At 43.4% G+C, this 20,129-nt stretch overlaps 1 protein-coding gene across 2 annotated transcripts; it reads left to right on the top strand.

Annotated features, from left to right (window-relative positions):
- The first annotated feature begins 1,158 nt into the window (after nt 1-1,158).
- Nucleotides 1,159-2,888, top strand: LOC119328342. Of its 2 annotated transcripts, none has more exons than XM_037601338.1 (4): nt 1,159-1,425; nt 1,503-1,724; nt 1,837-1,917; nt 2,511-2,888. In XM_037601338.1, exons 2-4 carry the CDS (start codon nt 1,643-1,645, stop codon nt 2,741-2,743), a joined length of 396 nt encoding a protein of 131 aa, XP_037457235.1. In that variant the 5' UTR covers nt 1,159-1,425; nt 1,503-1,642; the 3' UTR covers nt 2,744-2,888. The 2 variants fall into 2 exon arrangements, with proteins under 2 accessions (XP_037457235.1, XP_037457234.1); XM_037601337.1 differs by having other exon boundaries at nt 1,837-1,926.
- The last annotated feature ends 17,241 nt before the right edge of the window (nt 2,889-20,129 follow it).

The raw sequence follows: 20,129 nt of genomic DNA, 5'->3' as shown, positions 1-20,129 counted from the left end.
CCCGCTACCCCGCCCCGCCCTGCATGGCCGCCGCCGTCCCCGATACCCCGCCCCGCATGGTCGCCAGCCCCCTGCCCGGCCGCTGCCCTCTGCCGGAGACCCCCTCCCGCTTGCACCGCCTGCAGTCATCATCCCTTGTCCGCTGTCGGAGACCTGTGCGGCCGTCTGCTTCACTACCCCCGGGCATGACACGGTTCTGCTCGCCGCGGCGTCTCCCGTCCGTTGTTGGAGGCTGCTGGAGACCTGCGCGCCATCTACCTCAGTGCCATCGGGCGCGACATGGTTCTGCTCGCCGCGGCATCTCATGCACGTCGTCGCCGAGCTGCACCCCCGCAAGGTTCGGTTTCGATTGTTTCTGTTGTAGTTCACACATTCTATCGCGAGGATCGTTAGTCCAACGCATTCTATGTACTTCCGGATTAAAATTGGTGATCTTGTTAACTACAAATGTTTTTGCTATACAGATTTAAAACATCTCAGCACCTGATTTTTTCTCTATATATTGTATGTAGCTGGCAAGGTCAGATGAAAATTGTTCAAAAAGATAGACAAGTATAACCTCACGATGCAAAGGTGAGTGAGTGCTTCATGTCAAACAAACTTTGAGATCACCTCCTGTTGACTATTGATGACCCATTTCTTGGTCCACCTACTTTCGCAAATTCTCAGCTTTATACCTAAATAGATGGAAGTAAAAAATAATTAGATGGAAACTAAGGTCAAAAATAGATGGAAGTTGCAATTATTAATGCACAATACAATAGATGGAAGTTGAAATACATGGAAACTATGGTCCTATACATTTTTGTTGTTCCAGTGTCTCTGCTTGATGTCAAACAAACTTTGAGATCATCTCCTGTTGACTATTAATGATCCATTTCTTGGTCGACCTACTTTCGCAATTCTCAGCTTTATACATAAATAGATGAAAGTGAAAAAATAAATAAATAGATGGAAACTAAGGTAAAAAAATACATGGAAGTTGCATTCTTAATGCACAATACAATAGATGGAAGTTGAAATACATGGAAACTGTGGCCGTGCACTTTTTTTTTGTTTCTAGTGTCTCTATCATTTGTGTTGGCAAAACGCAGATGGGTAAGAATATTCGAGGTGATATTTGAGATGCACATCGGTTTGCCTCAGGGGAACGTTCCCTGTTGCAGGAAGTAACAAACTCACCTCTAAATGGAAATGCGGAGAGTAATTCTGCTGCTCAAAATAAAAGTGGCCAATCATGGTACACCAGATTGTCTGATGACAAGAAAGCAGAGATCCCCGAGAAGCGTCGTGTCCCCCGGCAACAGAAGAATGTTGCGGCCGTACGAAGTCTAAACCATGCCCAGGAATCAGAGGCACATGCTTCTTCTATAAGGTCTTAGCAATGTATCCCTTTGGCCAACATCACCAACACACATATAGATGGTAGGTGCTTCCATTTCGTGTCCTAATGCATTCATGCATCATTTATACATATCTGAATCCTCGCATCTACATGTCAGTTACAGTATGTACGGCTGCAAGCTCCGCTGGTATTGTTCATCTTCAACAAGACAACATTTCAGGCAGAAAAAGAAGTGGACAAAGTTGGTATGCCGGGCTATCCGACGAGCGGTGGGCTGAGTACATAAACAAACAGAAGATGGCCCGAATCGCACGGAAAGCTGCCTCTGCCAGGGTGAATGTCCAAGTGCCTACATCATCTGCCCCACAAGCTTCATCTGGTTAGACGACCAACATGTTACCTTAATTATTTAAATTTGGAAAATCTACATCAGGGTGATTTTTGTCTCGAATTATGGGTTGATGCCATGTTTTGTGTCTTTTCTGTGTCAGCTCATACCTCTGGTCGGGTAAGCTATGGTGGTCGTGAACATCAATTGCAAGAAATAGTAGGACAATGCAACAAACATAATGGTAATGAAGGTGATGTGCGGACGGGCATCTAACTTTCTTTTAAATATATCATTAGACGTGTCATCACACGTGTTTGCACTTCTGTTATACACACACTCAAGATGGATCAGCCCATATCTGAATTACGCGGGTGAAATTTAACTTTCTTTTAAATCTATCATTAGATTTCCTTATCACTTTTGTAATTTATAATGTATAGCAGAAGCGTGCTCATGAACTCAAAAGGACATCATAATGTAAAGTAGATGGTATGCTATACCTAATGGTTCAATGGAGCGTCCGGAGATGAAACTTATGGGAACAGAGCAATCTTCGACATGTTTCCCTGACATCGCTCGCCGTATGTAAATTGGATTACTGCGCAACCAATCATCTGAACCGTCTACCTCCAAATTTGACCCACTGTGAACATAATATTACCCAATGTGAATATGTTTAGCTGATTCTGAGGTTGTCCTTCACACGGAATTCTTGAACACGCTCCAAGAAGGAGAAACCAGCTATAATGATGATGAATTTAGGATATTCAGTGCACAAGGTTATAGTAATTCATTACTACTGCACATAATTAACTCTTACCTGTGACTTTCCAGGTGATGACTTCGAATCATATAGAGTGACAACTGATGGTTCGCATAGGCTCGAGACTCATGATCCTTACGACTACGTCTACCACAATCTACCCAACAAGCATCATGTTTTGAAGACAGTAAAAGACTGTATCCATTGTGGAGCAATGAGGTTCCAGTATGAAGGTCCAGACTTCTGTTGCAGAAAAGGTAAGCTCAAGGTATTTATCCCAGAGGTTCCTCAAGATCTACAATGATTGTTTACAAGTCAGATCGACATGGATGCAAAGTACTTTAGAAAGCACACTCACTGTTTCAACTCCCATTTCTCCTTCATGAGCCTTGGAGTTGCCCTTGATAATTGGATCAACACCGCGGCAAGAACCAGTGTATACACCTTCCGTGCTCACGGTCAGTTGTACCACCGTCTAGACCATCTTGTACCAGGTGATCATAGACCTAGGCATTTGCAGTTGTACATTTATGATACAGATGAATCCTTGGAGCGTAGGATGAAACACTCTCCAGATCTAGATATCAACCTCATACGCAAGATTCTGCGTATACTGAAGAACAACCCGTATGTCGAGACTTTTAAGAGCGTTGGTTCAATTCCCAACCTATCAGAATATAAAATTACACTAAACACAAACATAAAATTGGACAAACGGAGGTACAATGCCCCTACAGCTTCTCGGGTGGGTGCAATGTGGGTGGAAGGTAGTGACTCGCAACACACTTTCGATAGAAGTGTTATAGTGCATCAGAGCCTATTATGAATGCTATGATCCTTTAGAGTACCCATTATTTTAACCGGCTGGGGAGACGGGATGGAACCGTTGGCTGCCATATGAGGGACCAACTTCCGCTCAAGCAGGCAATGAGGATGACAATGACAACTAGGACGATGAACGAGAAGCAGGTAAAGGTGTCATAACAATTGGTGATCCATCCATGAATTCCTGCAATCTTTAGTAGTGGCATTATTCATAATTCGTTATCGCAACCATCTTGTAGATGACAATGAAAAACAAGATGAGGATGAAGCCACTGAGTCTAGAAAATATGTCAATGCGAGGGAGTATTACTGTTTCAAGTTGCAGATCAGGGAAGAAATTTTTAACATCCTATTGCATGGGGAGGCGTCCTCTCCAACAGTGGCTTGTTGACATGTACATCAAAATGGAGACTACGAGGCTTGATTTCTACTGGAAGCCTCAGAATCAAAAACTCATACGTGCAGGTAACGAAAATCTCGCCAGCCTCATGTATGTTACTGAATAACTAGAATTAAACATTAACAAATTATGACCCTAATGTATAGTCTTGTTGGTTATCATGCTTGTATTCCAAAAGCAAGTACCAATTATGAGCCTAATTACTTCTGGAGAGACGCGTGCTACTCAGATTGGAAAAAGAATCATGCTCCCTCAGACTTTTCCGGGAGGTGATCGAGACATGCGACAAAGATTCCTTGATGCGATGGTCGTCATCCAAAGATACGGAAAGCCTGATTACTTAATCACTATGACTTGCAACCTTTACTGAGAGGAGATAACTTCTAGACTTGCATCCAGACAAACACCACAAGACCGTCCTGACCTGGTGGCCAGAGTATATAGGGCCAAGATGCGGAGTCTGAAAGATCTTATGATAAAAAAAGAAGTACTTTGGCCCGATTGCGGAGTATGCTCATGTTACCGAGTTCCAAAAAAGGGGGTATTCCGCATGAGCACTTCCTGCTGATCATGGCCTCAGATAATAAGCTAACAAATCCAGACGCCTATGATAGGGTAATCACGGCACTGATCCCTAGCCGTGAGAAGTACCTTGTGTTGCATGGACTGGTTATCAAGCATATGCTCCACGGCCCATGTGGTACTCTCTAGAAGAATTGTTCTTGCGTGATAGATGGAAATTGTCATTTTTGTTACCCTCGACAGTTTTGCCCTGCAACACAACAAGGAAAGGACTCATACCCTATATATAGGAGAAGGGATGATGGCCGCCAAGTAAAAGTTAGGAATGCAGTGTTGGACAACAGCTGGTTGTCCCGTACAACCCCAGACTGCTTATGAGATATAATTGTCACATTAATGTCGAAGCTTGCTCGAGCATAAAGGCAGTCAAATATTTGTACAAGTACATATACAAGGGGCATGTTCGTGCTTCCATCTCAGTTGACCCGGCGGCAACTAATGGTTGTGTGATAAATGAGATTCGGCAATACAGGGATGCAAGGTTTGTAACACCACCAGAGTCTATGTATAGGATATGTGCTTTCCGTATGTTTGGTGTATCTCCTGCTGTGTTGCAATTACAGCTGCATTTGTCCAACATGCATACTGCTGCGTTCAACGGTACTAATAACCTAGAGGATGTCATGAACCGACCGTCCTCTTCCAAAACCATGCTCACGGAATACTTTAGAATGAATGAGGTGGACCCTTATGCACGAAACTTCTTGTATAAAGAGTTCCCAGAATTCTTTCGATGGATTAAGGGTAAGAAAAAGTGGCACAAAAGACGCCAAAGGGGCAAGGCACAAGTTGGAAGGATTGTTTATGCACACCCTACTAATGGTGAGAGGTAATTCCTGAGAGTGCTTTTGAATCATAGAAGAGGTGCCACTTCATATGAGGATTTGAGAACTGTAAATGGAAGGCTTTGCTCGACCTTCAGGGAAGCGTGCGATCTCATGGGCCTAATAGAGACTGACAAATCTCTAGATGATTACCTGACTGGGTCTGCTACTTTCCAGATGGCATGTGCTCTAAGAAGGCTTTTTACAACTATTCTTGTGTTCCGCGAGGCAACCAATCTCTGTGCATGGTGGGAGAAGCATCTGGACTCAATGTTTGAGGATTACCATCGTACCCAGTCCAACCAGGCTGCGCTGTCCTTAGAGACACCGGGATTTGGTGCATTCAATGGGCAAAGATATTAAAAGCTATGGCCTCTCGGAGCTGGTTGATACCGGTGATGGTTCGGGCGACCTCCTAACGGAGGTTCGAGAGGAGTTGTCAGTCAGTGTGGATCGAGAGCATTTAGATATGTATACATCCCTGAACATTGAGTAGAGGGCTGGGTTTGAGGAAATCTTGGATCACGTGATGAACAACATGAAATATGTTTTCTTTGTTGATGGTCCTGGTGGCACGGGGAAGACTTATCTCTACAACGCGCTTCTTTCTAAAGTGCGTTCATTGGGGAAAATAGCTATTGCAGATGCGACATCTGAAATAGCCAATCATGCCCGATGGATGTATTGCCCACTCCAGGTTCAAAATTCCGATCAAGCTCACAGATAATAGCATTTACAGCTTCACCAAGAAGAGTGGTACTACAGAGTTGCGTCGGAGAGCATCTCTGATAATCTGGGATGAGGTTGCCATGACGAAGCATCAAGCAGTTGAGGCATCAGATAGGTCACTACAGAATATCATGGGATGTGTTATGCCATTCAGATAGGTCCCTTCATGTGGTCCCGCATGGGGCAAGAGCCCAAATCACCAACGCCACGCTGCAAAGATGATATCTATGGGAGAAAATTAGACAAATACGCCTCACGCGTAATATGAGAGCACAAACTGACTGGTGGTTCTCAAGAGGTATTTGGAGAACCACGGGCCAGTCTGTGCTCTCATATTACGCATGAGGCGTATTTGTCTAATTTTCTCCCATAGATATGATCTTTGCAGCGTGGCGTCAGTGATTTGTGCTCTTGTCCTAGGCGGGACCACGGGAAGGACCTGCCTAAAATCCCCTCCAAACACCACAACCTTCCCCCTAAATGGCATAACACATTCCATGATATCATGTAGTGACTTGTCTGATGCCTCTGCTTGATGCTTCGTCATGGCAACCTCATCCCGAATTATCAGAGATGCTCTCTGAAGCAACTCTGCAGTACCACTCTGCTAGGTGAAGCTGAAAATGTTATTATCCATGAGCTTGATCGGAATTTTGAACCTGGAGTGGGCGGTACGTCCACCGACATGATTGATGCGGCTATTCCGGAAGTCGCAGTTGCAATAGCTATTTTTTCCAATGAACGCACTTTAGCAAGAAGCGCCTTGTAGAGATAAGTCTTCCCCGTGCCACCAGGACCATTAGCAAAGAAAACATGTTTCCTGTTGTTCACCACATGATCCAAGATTTCCTCAAACCAAGCCCTCTGCTCAATGTTCAGGTATGTAGACAGATCTAAATGCTCTCGATCCACACCGACTGACAACTCCTCTCGAACCTCCCTTAGGAGGTCGCCGGAACAATCACCGGTCTCAACCAGCTCCAGGAGGCCATAGCTTTTAATATCTTTGCCCATCGAATGCACCAAATCCCGGATGTCTCTAAGGACCATCTATTCTAGTGCGGCCTGGTTGGACTGGGTACGATGGTAATCCTCATACATTGACTCCAGATGCTTCTCCCACAATGCACGGATGTTGGTTGCCTCACAGAACACAAGAATAGTTGCAAAAAGCCTTCTTAGAGCACATCCCATCTGGAAAGTAGTAGACTCGGTCAAGCAGTCATCTAGAGATTTGTCAGTCTCTATTAGGCCCATGAGCTCACACGCTTCCCTGAAGGTCGAATAAAGCCTTCCATTTATAGTTCTCAAATCCTCATATGAAGTGGCACCTCTTATATGCTTTAGAAGCACTCTCAAGAAGTACCTCTCACCATCAGTAGGGTGTGCATAAACAATCCTTCCAACTTGTCCCCGGCCCCTTTGGCTTCTTTTCTGCCACGTTTTCTTATCCTTAATCCATCGAAAGAATTCTGGGAACTCTTTATACAAGAGTTTTCATGCATAAGGGTCCACCTCATTCATTCTAGAGTATTCTATGAGCATGGTTTTGGAAGAGGGTGGTCGGTTCATGACATCCTCTAGGTTATCAGTAACATTGAATGCAACAATATGCATGTTGGGCAAATGCAGTTGTAGTTGCAACACAGTAGGAGAGACACCAAGCATACAGAAAAGCACATACCCTATACATAGATTCTGGTGGTGTTACAAACCTTGCATCCCTGTATTATCGAATCTCATTTACCATACCACCATCAGTTGCCGCCGGGTCAACTGAGAAGGAAGCACGATCATGCCCCTTGTATATGGACTTGTACAAATATTTGACTGCCTTTATGCTCGAGCAAGCTTCAACATTAACGTGACAATTATATCTCATAAGCAATCCGGAGTTGTATGGGGCAACCATTTGTTGTCCAACACTGCATTCCTAACTTTTACTCGGCGACAATCATCCCTTCTCCTATATATAGGGTATAAGTCCTTTCCTTGTTGTGTTGCAGTGCAAAACTATAGACGTTAATGAAAACGACAATTTCCATATATTATGCAAGGACAATTCTTCTGGAGAGTACCACATGGGTTGTGGAGCATATGCTTGATAACCCGTCCGTGCAACATAGGGTACTTCTCACGGCTAGGGATCCCTGCCATGATTACCCTATCATAGGCGTCTAGATTTGTTAGCTTACTATCTAAGGCCATGCTCAGCAGGAAGTGCTCATGCAGCAGACCCCTTTTTTGGAACTCGGTAACATGAGCATACACCGCAACCGAACCAAAGTACTTTTTTATCATAAGATCTTTTAGACTCCGCATCTTGGCCCTATATACTCTGGCCACCAGGTCAGGACGGTCTCGTGATGTTTGTCCGGTTGCAAGTCTAGAAGTTATCTCCTCCCAGTAAGGGTTGCAAGTCATAGTGATTAAGTAAGTCCTTATCTTTGGACGACGGCCATCGCATCAAGGAATCTTCGCTGGATGTCTCGATCACCTCCCAGAAAAGTCTGAGGGAGCACGATTCTTTTTCCAATATAAGTAGCATGCGTCTCTCCAGGAGCAATGGTGTTAACAACACCCTATGAAACAAACGAATTAGGCTCATAATTGCTTCTTGCTTTTAGAATACAAGCATGATGATAACCAACAAGACTATACATTAGGCTCATAATTGGTTAATGTTAATTCTAGTTATTCAGTAACATACGTGAGGCTGGGGAGATTTTTGTTACCTGGTAGAGCTCAGCATGTATGAGTTTTTGATTTTGAGGCTTCAAGTAGAAATCAAGCCTCATAGTTTCCATTTTGATGTACATGTCAACAAGCCAGTATTAGAGATGACGCCCCCCCCAAAAAAACAATAGGATGTTAAAAATTCCTTCCTTGATCTGCAACTTGAAACAATAATACTTACTTGCATTGACATATTTCCTAGACTCAGTGGCTTCATCCTCATTTGGTTCTTCATTGTCATCTACAAGATGGTTGCAACAATGAATTATAAATAATGCCACTACTAAAGATTGGAGGAATTCATGGATGGGTCACCAATTGTTATGACACCTTTACCTGCTTCTCGTTCATCGTCTTGGTTGTCGTTGTCATCCTCATTGCCTGCCTGGGCGGGAGTTGGTCCCACATATGGCAGCCAACGGTTCCATCTTGTCTCCCCAGCCGGGTAAAATAATGGGTACGCTAAAGGATCATAGCATCCATAGTAGTCTATGATGTACAAAGGACGGTCCCCTTTTGCATGCAATATAACACTTCTATCGGAAGTGTGTTGTGGGTCACTACCTTCCACCCACATTGCAGACACCTAAGAAGCTGTAGGGGCATTGTAGCTCCGCTGGTCCAATTTTATATTTGTGCTCAGTGTAATTTTATATTCCGATAGGTTGGGAACTGAACCAAGGCTCTTAAGTCTCGACATACGGGTTGTTCTCCAGTATACGCAGAATCTTGCGTATGAGGTTGATATCTAGATCTGGAGAGCGTTTCACCCTATGTTCCAAGGATTCATCTATATCATAAATGTACAGCTGCAAATGCCTGCATCCGTGATCACCTGGTACTAGATGGTTTAGACAGTGGTACAACTGACCGTGAGCACGGAAGGTGTATACACTAGTTCTTGCCGCGGTGTTGACCCGATTGTCAAGGGTAACTCCAAGGCTCGTGAAGGAGAAATGGGAGTTCAAATATCAAATGTGCTATCTAAAGTACTTTGCATCCATGTCGAATTGACTTGTAAACAATCATTGTAGCTCTTGAGGAACCTCTGGGATAAATACCTTACCTTACCTTTTCTGTAACAGAAGGCTGGACCTTCATACTGGAACCTCATTGCTCCACAATGGATACAGTCTTTTACTGGCTTCAAAACTAAGGGAAATATGCCCTAGAGGAAATAATAAAGTTGTTATTTATATCTCCTTATATCATGATAAATGTTTATTATTCATGCTAGAATTGTATTAACCGGAAACTTAATACATGTGTGGATACATAGAAAAAAACACAGTGTCCCTAGTAAGCCTCTACTAGGCTAGCTCGTTAAACAAAGATGGTTAAGTTTCCTAACCATAGACATATGTTGTCATTTGATGAATGGGGTCACATCATTAGGAGAATGATGTGATGGACAAGACCCATTCGTTAGCTTAGCATAATGATCGTTAAGTTTTATTATTAACGCTTTCTTCATGTCATATACATATTCCTTTGACTATGAGATTATGCAACTCCCGGATACCGGAGGAAAATACCTTGTGTGTGCATCTCCGAAGGTGTTTGTTGGGTTGGCATAGATCGAGATTAGGATTTGTCACTCCGAGTATCGGAGAGGTATCTCTGGGCCCTCTCGGTAATGCACATCATAATAAGCCTTGCAAGCAATGTGACTAAGGAGTTAGTTGCGGGATGATGCATTACGGAACGAGTAAATAGACTTGCCGGTAACGAGATCGAACTAGGTATGAAGATACCAATGATCGAATCTCGGGCAAGTAACATACCGATGACAAAGGGAATAACATATATTGTCATTACAGTACGACCGATAAACATCTTCATAGAATATGTGGGAACCAATATGAGCATCTAGGTTCTGCTATTGGTTATTGACCGAAGAGGTGTCTCGGTCATGTCTACATAGTTCTTGAACCCGTACGGTCCGCACGCTTAACGTTTGATGACGATTTTGTATTATATGAGTTATGTGATTTGTTGACCGAATGTTTTTCAGGGTCCCGGATGAGATCACGGACATGACGAGGAGTCTCGAAATGGTCTAGAGGTAATGATTCATATATAGGACGATAGTATTCGGACACCGGAAGTATTTCGGAGGTACTGGGTACATCGGGTCACCGGAAGGGGTTCCGGGCAACCCACTATATGGGCCTAATGGGCCAAGAGAGGGACAGACCAGCCCCTAAGGGGCTGGTGAGCCCCCTATAGGCCGAAATAGGAGGGAAAGGAAAGGAGGGAAGGGAGAAGGAAAGAGGAGGAGTCAGCATCCCCCTTTCCTTCCCCTCCCCCTCTCTTTCCTTCCCCCTCCGATGCATATGGAAGGGGGGAGGCCGACTTGGAGGAGGCGCCCAAGTAGGATCCCTCCTACTTGGGGCGCCCCTTACTGCTGCCCTCCCTCTCCCACCTATATATATGTGGGGGGCACCGCTAGAACACACAACATTGATTCCTAGCCGTGTGCGGTGCCCCCTCCACAGTTTACGCCTCCGGTCATATTGTCGTAGTGCTTAGGCGAAGCCCTGCGCGGATCACTTTACCATCATCGTCACCATGCCGTCGTGCTGACGAAACTCTCCCTGACACTTTGATGGATCAATAGTTTGAGGGACGTCATCGTGCTGAACGTGTGCAGAACTCGGAGGTGTCGTATGTTCGGTGCTTGATCGGTCGGAACGAGAAGAAGTTCGACTACATCAACCGTGTTGTCAAACCCTTTTGCTTTCGGTTTACGAGGGTACGTGGACACACTCTCCCCCCCCCTCGTTGCTATGCATCTCATAGATAGATCTTGCGTGAACGTAGGAATTCTTTTGAAATTGCATGTTACGTTTCCCAATAGTGGCATCCGAGCTAGGTCTATGCGTAGATGATTCTCGCGAGTAGAACACAAAGAGTTGTGGGCGGTGATCGTCATACTGCTTACCACCAATGATTGGTCTTATTTTGATTCGGCGGTATTGTTGGATGAAGCGGCCCGGACTAACCTTACATGACCACGTTCATGAGACCGGTTCCACTGACAGACATGCAACTAGTTTTGCATAAAGGTGGCTGGCGGGTGCCTGTTTCTCCAACTTTAGTTGAATCGAATTTGAGTGCGGTCGGTCCTTGTTGAAGTTTAAAACAACAAACTTGATAAATCACCGTTGTGGTTTTGATGCGTAGGTAAGAATAGTTCTTGCTAGAAGCCCGTAGCAGCCACGAAAAACTAGCAACAACAAAGTAGAGGACGTCTAACTTGTTTTTGCTGGGAATGTTGTGATGTGATATGGTCAAGACATGATGTGATATACGTTATTGTATGCGATGATCATGTTTTGTAAAAGTTATCGGCAACTGGCAGGAGCCTTATGGTTGTCGCTTTATTGTATGAAATGCAAACTCCATGTAATTGCTTTACTTTATCACTACGCGTTAGCGATAGTTGTAGAAGCAATAGTTGGCGAGATGACCATGACGCTATGATGGAGATCAAGGTGTCAAGCCGCTGACGATGGAAATCATGACGGTGCTTTGGAGATGGAGATCAAAGGCACAAGATGATGATGGCCATATCATGTCACATATTTTGATTGCATGTGATGTTTATCTTTTATGCATCTTATTTTGCTTAGTACGGCGGTAGCATTATAAGATGATCCCTCAATAACATTTCAAGGTATAAGTGTTCTCCCCGAGTATGCACCGTTGCGACAGTCCGTCATGCTGAGACACCACATGATGATCAGGTGTGATAAGCTCTACGTTCACATACAACGGGTGCAAGACAGTTGCACATGCGGAGTAGTCGGGTTAAACTTGACGAGCCTAGCATGTACAGACATGGCCTCAGAACACTGGAGACCGAAAGGTCGAACGTGAATCATATAGTAGATATAATCAAAATAGAGATGTTCACCATTGAAAACTACTCCATCTCATGTGATGATCATACATGGTTTAGTTGATATGGATCATGTGATCATGTAGATGACTCGAGGGATGTCTCTAAGTGGGAGTTCTTAAGTAATATGATTAATCGAACTTAATTTATCATGAACTTAGTCCTAATAGGTTTTGCATATCTATGTTGTAGATTAATGACCCGTGCTACTGTTCCCTTGAATTTTATGCGTTCCTATAGAAAGCTAAGTTGAAAGATGATGGTATCAACTACATGGATTGGGTCCGTAACTTGAGGATTATCCTCATTGCTGCACAGAATAATTATGTGATGATCGGACATGGTTTAGTTGATATGGATCATGTGATCATTTAGATGACTCGAGGGATGTCTATCTAGGTGGGAGTTCTTAAGTAATATGATTAATCAAACTTAATTTATCATGAACTTAGTCCTGATAGTTTTTGCATATCTATGTTGTAGATTAATGGCCCGTGCTACCGTTCCCTTGAATTTTAATGCGTTCCTAGAGAAAGCTAAGTTGAAAGATGATGGTAACAACTACACGGACTGGGTCCGTAACTTGAGGATCATCCTCATTGCTGCACAGAATAATTATTTCCTTGATGCACCGCTAGGTGACAAGCCCCCTCCCGCTAATGTAGACGCTTTGAACGTCTGGCAGATGCGGTCTTATGACTACTCTATAGTTCAGTGTGCCATGCTCTACGGCTTAGAATCGGGACTTCAAAGACGTTTTGAACATCATGGACCATATGAGATGCTTAAGGAATTGAAGTTAATATTTCAAGAAAATGCCCAAGTTGAGAGATATGAAGACTCCAACAAGTTCTATAGTTGCAAGATGGAGGAGAAGAGTTCTATCAGTGAACACATACTCAGAATGCCTGGGTATCATAACCACTTGACTCGGCTGGGAGTTAATCTTCCGGATGATAGTGTTATTGACAGAGTTCTTCAATCACTGCCACCAAGCTACAAAGGCTTCATGATGAACTATAATATGCAAGGTATGGATAAGACAATTCCCGAGCTCTTCGCTATGCTCAAAGCTGCGGAGGTAGAAATTAAGAAACAACATCAAGTGTTGATGGTTAACAAGACCACTAGTTTCAAGAAAAAGGGCAAGGGAAAGAAGGGGAACTTCAAGAAAAATGACAAGCAAGTTGTCACTCCCGGGAAGAAGCCCAAGTCTGGACCCAAGCCTGAAACTAAGTGCTTCTACTGCAAAGGGACTGGTCACTGAAAGCGGAACTGCCCCAAGTATTTGGCGAATAAGAAGGATGACAAAGTGAACAAAGGTATATTCGATATACATGTTATTGATGTGTACCTTACTAATGCTCGTAGTAGCACCTGGGTATTTGATATTGGTTTTGTTGCCCATATTTGCAACTTGAAACAGGGGCTACAGATTAAAGAAGAATGGCTAAGGACGAGGTGGCGATGCGCATCGGGAATGTTTCCAAGGTCGATGTGATCACCGTCGCCATGCTACCTCTACATCTACCTTCCGGATTAGTTTTAGAAATGAATATTTGTTATTTGGTGCCAGCGTTGAGCATGAACATTATATTTGGATCTTGTTTGATGCGGGACGATTATTCATTTAAATCAGATAATAATGGTTGTTCTATTTATATGAGTAATATCTTTTATTGTCAAGCACCCTTGAAGACTGGTCTATTTTTGTTGAATCTCGATCGTGGTGATACACATTCATAATATTGATGCCAAAAGATGCAAAGTTGATAATGATAGTGCAACATATTTGTGGCACTACCGTTTAGGTCATATTGGTGTAAAGCACATGAAGAAACTCCATGCGGATGGACTTTTGGAATCACTTGATTATGAATCATTTGATGCTTGCGAACCATGCCTCATGGGCAAGATGACTAAGACTCCATTCTCCGGAACAATGGAGCGAGCCACTGACTTATTGGAAATAATACATACCGATGTATGCGGTCCGATGAGTGTTGAGGCTCGCAGTGGGTATCGTTATTTTCTAACTTCACAGATGATTTGAGCAGATATGGGTATATCTACTTAATGAAACACAAGTCTGAAACATTTGAAAAGTTAAAGAATTTCAGAGTGAAGTAGAGAATCATCGTAACAAGAAAATAAAGTTTCTATGATCTGATCGCCGAGGCAAATATTTGAGTTATGAGTTTGGCCTTCATTTGGAATAGTTTCACAACTCACGCCACCAGGAACACCACAGCGTAAAGGTGTGTCCGAATGTCGTAACCGTACTTTATTAGATATGGTGCGATATATGATGTATCTTACTGACTTACCACTATCATTTTGGGGTTATGCATTAGAGACAGCTGCATTTACGTTAAATAGGGCACCATCTAAATCTGTTGAGACGACACCGTATGAACTATGGTTTGGCAAGAAACCTAAGCTATCGTTTCTTAAAAGTTTGGGGTTGCGATGCATATGTGAAAAAGTTTCAACCTGATAAGCTCAAACCCAAATCGGAGAAGTGCGTCTTCATAGGATACCCAAAAGAAAATGTTGGGTACACCTTCTATCACAGATCCTAAGGCAAGATCTTTGTTGCTAAGAGTGGATCCTTTCTAGAGAAGGAGTTTCTCTCGAAAGAAGTGAGTGGGAGGAAAGTAGAACTTGATGAGGTAATTGTACCTGCTCCCTTATTGCAAATAGTTCATTACAGAAATCAGTTCCAGTGATTCCTACACCAATTAGTGAGGAAGCTAATGATGATGATCATCAAAACTTCTGATCAACCTTCCTCCATCACCAATTTCATGATGCTCACCGCCATGCGTGAGTAATTCCATCGTAGGCTTGCTGGGCGGTGATGGGTTGGATAAGATTTATCATGTAATCGAGTTAGTTTTGTTAGGGTTTGATCCCTAGTATCCATTATGTTCTAAGATTGATGTTGCTATGCCTAATGCTTGTCACTAGGGCCCGAGTGCCATGATTTCAGATCTGAACCTATTATGTTTTCATGAATATATGTGAGTTCTTGATCCTATCTTACAAGTCAATAGTCACCTACTATGTGTTATGATCCGGTAACCCCGAAGTAACAATAATCGGGACCACTCCCGGTGATGACCGTAGTTTGAGGAGTTCATGTATTCACTAAGTGTTAATGCTTTGGTCCGGTACTCTATTAAAAGGAGGCCTTAATATCCCTTAGTTTCCAATAGGACCCCGCTTCCATGGGAGGGTAGGACAAAATATGTCATGCAAGTTCTTTTCCATAAGCACGTATGACTATATTCGGAATACATGCCTGCATTACATTGATGAACTGGAGCTAGTTCTGTGTCACCCTATGTTATAACTATTGCATGAGGAATCGCATCCGACATAAGTATCCATCATTGATCCATTTCCTACGAGATTTTCACATATTGATCTTTGCTTAGTTACTTTTCCGTTGCCACTGTTATGATTGCTACAAAAACTACTACTTTTACTTTTGTCGCCGTTACCATTACTTCCATACTACTTTGCTGCAGATATTAAGTCTTTCAGGTGTGGTTGAATTGACAACTCAACTTCTAATACTTGAGAATATTATTTGGCTCCCCTTGTGTCGAATCAATAAATTTGGGTTGAATACTCTACCCTCGAAAACTGTTGTGATCCCCTATACTTGTGGGTTATCAAGACCATTTTCTGGCGCCGTTGCAGGGGAGCATAGCTCTATTCTTTGAGTCACTTGGGATTTATATCTGTTGATCACTATGAGGAACTTGAAAGATGAAAGAACCAAGATTTTTCCCTCAACTACGAGGGGAGGTAAGGAACTGCCATCTAGCTCTACACTTAATTCTCCTTCTGTTTTGAGTAAACTTGCGACACCTACACCTGTTATTGATTCTGATATGTTGCATGTTATTGATGATGCCACTTCTACTATGCATGATGATTATGATGATACTACTTCTATGCTTGATAATACTGTGCCATTAGGTGAATTTCTTGATGAACAACTTGCTAGGCTTAGAGAAAATGAAATTATTGAAACAGATAATATCGATGAAAGTGATGACGAAGATTCTCCCCCTAGATATGAATTGCCTGATGTGCCCGAGGGTTATGTTATGGATGAAGAAACTGCTCGAGACCTTTTTGCTTGCAAAGATAGATATGATCTTAAGAAACTGTTAGCTAAGCTGAAAGAAAAGTCTTTGAATGCTAGAATGAAATATGACCCTGCTTTGCTACTTCACCTATCTGTATTTCTGATCAGGATTATGACTTCTCTGCCGATCCTAAGTTAATTACTTTGGTTGAATCTGATCTTTTTTATGGCTATGAATCTGAAACTGTTGTGGCACATCTTACTAAATTGAATGATATAGCCACCCTATTCACTCACGAGGAAAAAATTCGTTACTACTATATCCTTAAGTTATTTCCGTTCTCATTAAAGGGTGATGCTAAAACATGGTTTATTCTCTTGCTTCTCGTTGTGTGTGTAGTCCCCAGGATATGATTTATTACTTCTCTGCTAAATATTTCCCCGCTCATAAGAAACAAGCTGCCTTAAGGGAAATATATAATTTTGTGCAAATTGAAGAAGAGAGTCTCCCACAAGCTTGGGGGTGGCTTCTCCGAATACTTAATGCTCTGCTTGATCATTCTCTCAAGAAAAATGAAATACTTGATATCTTTTATAATGGACTAACCGATGCTTCCAGAGACCACCTGGATAGTTGTGTTGGTTGTGTTTTCAGGGAAAGAACTATTGAGCAAGCTAAATTTCTATTGAATAATATATTGAGTAATGATAATGATTGGACACTTCCTGAACCAACTCCTAAGCCAACTCCAAAGAAAAGGGGTATTCTATTTCTCAGTCCTGAAGATAGGCAAGAGGCAAAGAAATCTATGAAAGAAAAGGGTATTAAAGCTGAAGATGTTAAGAATTTACCACCTACTGAAGAAATACATGGTCCTAATAACCCGACACAAGTAGTAAAGGTAAATTGTCTCTATAGATTTGATGAAGGTGATATTCCTCGTAATAAGTCTGCTAGCCAATGCTTGGATGAGTTTGATAATTTTATTGTTAAACAAGAAAACCTCAATGCTTATGTTGGTAGACAATTGAAACGTAATGCTTATATGATTGAACACTTGAGTGATTATATGTCTAGAGTTAAAGGTGACCTTAAAATTATTAGTAAACATGTTTCTATGGTTACCACTCAAGTAGAACAAGTGCTTAAAGCACAAGATGATTTGCTCAGTGAGTTAAATAATAAGAAAAAGGATAATGTTGTTAGAGTTGTGACTAGAGGGGGTAGAATGACTCAGGAACCTCTGTATCGTGAGGGCCACCCTAAGAGAGTCATGCAAGATTCTCACAGAACTAATGTTGATGCAGTTAGTCCTTCCAAGAGGAAGAAAAAGAAAAATGGTAGGACTTTCCATGCTTCTAGTGAACCTGTTGTTGACACACCTGAGAATCCCAACGATATTTCTATTTCTGATGTTGAAACACAATCTGGTAATGAACATGAACCTAGTAATAATGTTAATGATGATGTTCATGTTGATGCTCAACCTAGCAATAACATGTTGGAAATATGCCCTAGAGGTAATAATAAAATGGTTATTATTATATTTCCTTGTTCATGATAATTGTCTATTGTTCATGCTATAATTGTGTTATCCGGAAATCATAATACATGTGTGAATACATAGACCACAACATTTCCCTAGTGAGCCTCTAGTTGACTAGCTCGTTGATCAATAGATGGTTACGGTTTCCTGACCATGGACATTGGATGTCGTTGATAATGGGATCACATCATCGGGGAATGATGTGATGGACAAGATCCAATCCTAAGCGTAGCACAAGATCGTGTAGTTCGTCTGCTAAAGCTTTTCTAATGTCAAGTATCATTTCCTTAGACCATGAGATTGTGAAACTCCCAGATACCGTAGGAATGCTTTGGGTGTGCCAAACATCACAACGTAACTGGGTGGCTATAAAGGCACACTACGGGTATCTCCGAAAGTGTTTATTGAGTTGGCACGAATTGAGACTGGGCTTTGTCACTCCGTGTGACGGTGAGGTATCTCTGGGCCCACTTGGTAAGACATCATCATAATGAGCTCAATGTGATCAAGGAGTTGATCACAGGATGATGTATTATGGAACGAGTAAAAGAGACTTGCGGGTAACGAGATTGAACAAGGTATAGGGTACCGACGATCGAATCTCGGGCAAGTATCATACCGGTAGACAAAGGGAATTGTATACGGGATTGATTGAATCCCCGACATCGTGGTTCATCCGATGAGATCATCGTGGAATATGTGGGAACCAACATGGGTATCCAGATCCCGCTGTTGGTTATTGGCCAGAGAGATGTCTCGGTCATGTCTACATGATTCCCGAACCCGTAGGGTCTACACACTTAAGGTTCGGTGACGCTAGAGTTGTTATGGAAATTAGTATGCGGTTATGTAACGCCCCGGACACACCTGCCAGTGGTCGTTACTCCTAGCGGGATCTAGACTGGCCCCATAGATCAATACTAGTCTTTTCTGCGCACTTTGTCCTCACTCGTGCGCACTCGGGAGCAACTTCCCAGTCGGTCACCCATCCTGACACTACTCCAAGCTAAGCACGCTTAACTTTGGAGTTCTGTCCGAATGGGCTCCCGGAAAAGAAGGAATTCCTTATTGATATGAGTAGTCTATCATCCCTAATAAGCCAGGCCATCACATACATCCCCACTCAGAGGAACCGACGTCCTCGGCGGGCCACAGGAACGTTCCCTCTTGGCACAAACGTCTATGCTTCCAGTCCGGTACATGTGCCATGTCAGGTGCCACGACGGGTCACAAACGTCATGAACAACATGACCATGCACCTGTCTGCAACCATCCGTGTAACCGCGAGGGTTGGCTCTGATACCAACTTGTAACGCCCCGGACACACCCGTCGATGGTCGTTACTCCTGGCAGGATCTAGACTGGCCCCACAGATCAATACTAGTTTTTTCTGCGCACTTTGTCCTCACTCGTGCGCACCCAGGAGCAACTTCCCGGTCGGTCACCCATCCTGACACTACTCCAAGCTAAGCACGCTTAACTTTGGAGTTCTGTCAGAATGGGCTCCCGGAAAAGAAGGAATTCCTTATTGATATGAGTAGTCTATCATCCCTAATAAGCCAGGCCATCACAAGTTACCAAATGTTGTTCAGAGTCCCAGATGAGATCCCGGACATCACGAGGAGTTCTGGAATGGTTCTTATCCGGTCGCCAGAAGTGTTCGGGGGTTTATCGATACTGTACCAGGACCACCGAAGGGGTTTCGTGGGTTCACCGGGAGGTTCCACCTGCCCCGGAGGGCCCTATGGACTGAATATGGAGGGGAACCAGCCCCTAAGTGGGCTGGGCGCCAAACCCCCTAGGGCCCATGTGCCTAGGGTTTAGGGGAAACCCTAAAGGGGGCGCCCCCTTGGCTTGGGGGGCAAGCCACCCTCCTTGGTCGGCCCCCTCTAGATCCATCTGGTGGGGGCCGGCTCCCCTCTCCCTTGCCCCTATAAATAGAGAGTAGGTGGGAGGGCTGCCATACCCTTCCCCTGGAGCAGCCCTCTCCCTCCCCAACACCTCATCCTCCGTAGTTGAGCTTGGAGAAGCCCAGCCGGAG

Source organism: Triticum dicoccoides, chromosome 7A (genome assembly GCF_002162155.2).
Source record: "Triticum dicoccoides isolate Atlit2015 ecotype Zavitan chromosome 7A, WEW_v2.0, whole genome shotgun sequence".
Taxonomy (NCBI): Eukaryota; Viridiplantae; Streptophyta; class Magnoliopsida; order Poales; family Poaceae; genus Triticum; species Triticum dicoccoides.
The sequence above is the reverse complement of the archived record's forward strand: the minus strand, read 5'-3'. Positions and strand labels throughout refer to the sequence as shown.

What these genes read in the sequence shown, in the direction of transcription:
- LOC119328342 (XM_037601337.1), top strand. Translation starts at nt 1,643, where the DNA reads ATGGCCCGAATCGCACGGAAAGCTGCCTCTGCCAGGGTGAATGTCCAA. An exon ending in TGCCCCACAAGCTTCATCTG is followed by an intron (nt 1,725 to 1,836) that starts GTTAGACGACCA and finishes TTTCTGTGTCAG; the next exon opens with CTCATACCTCTGGTCGGGTA. An exon ending in CAAACATAATGGTAATGAAG is followed by an intron (nt 1,927 to 2,510) that starts GTGATGTGCGGA and finishes GTGACTTTCCAG; the next exon opens with GTGATGACTTCGAATCATAT.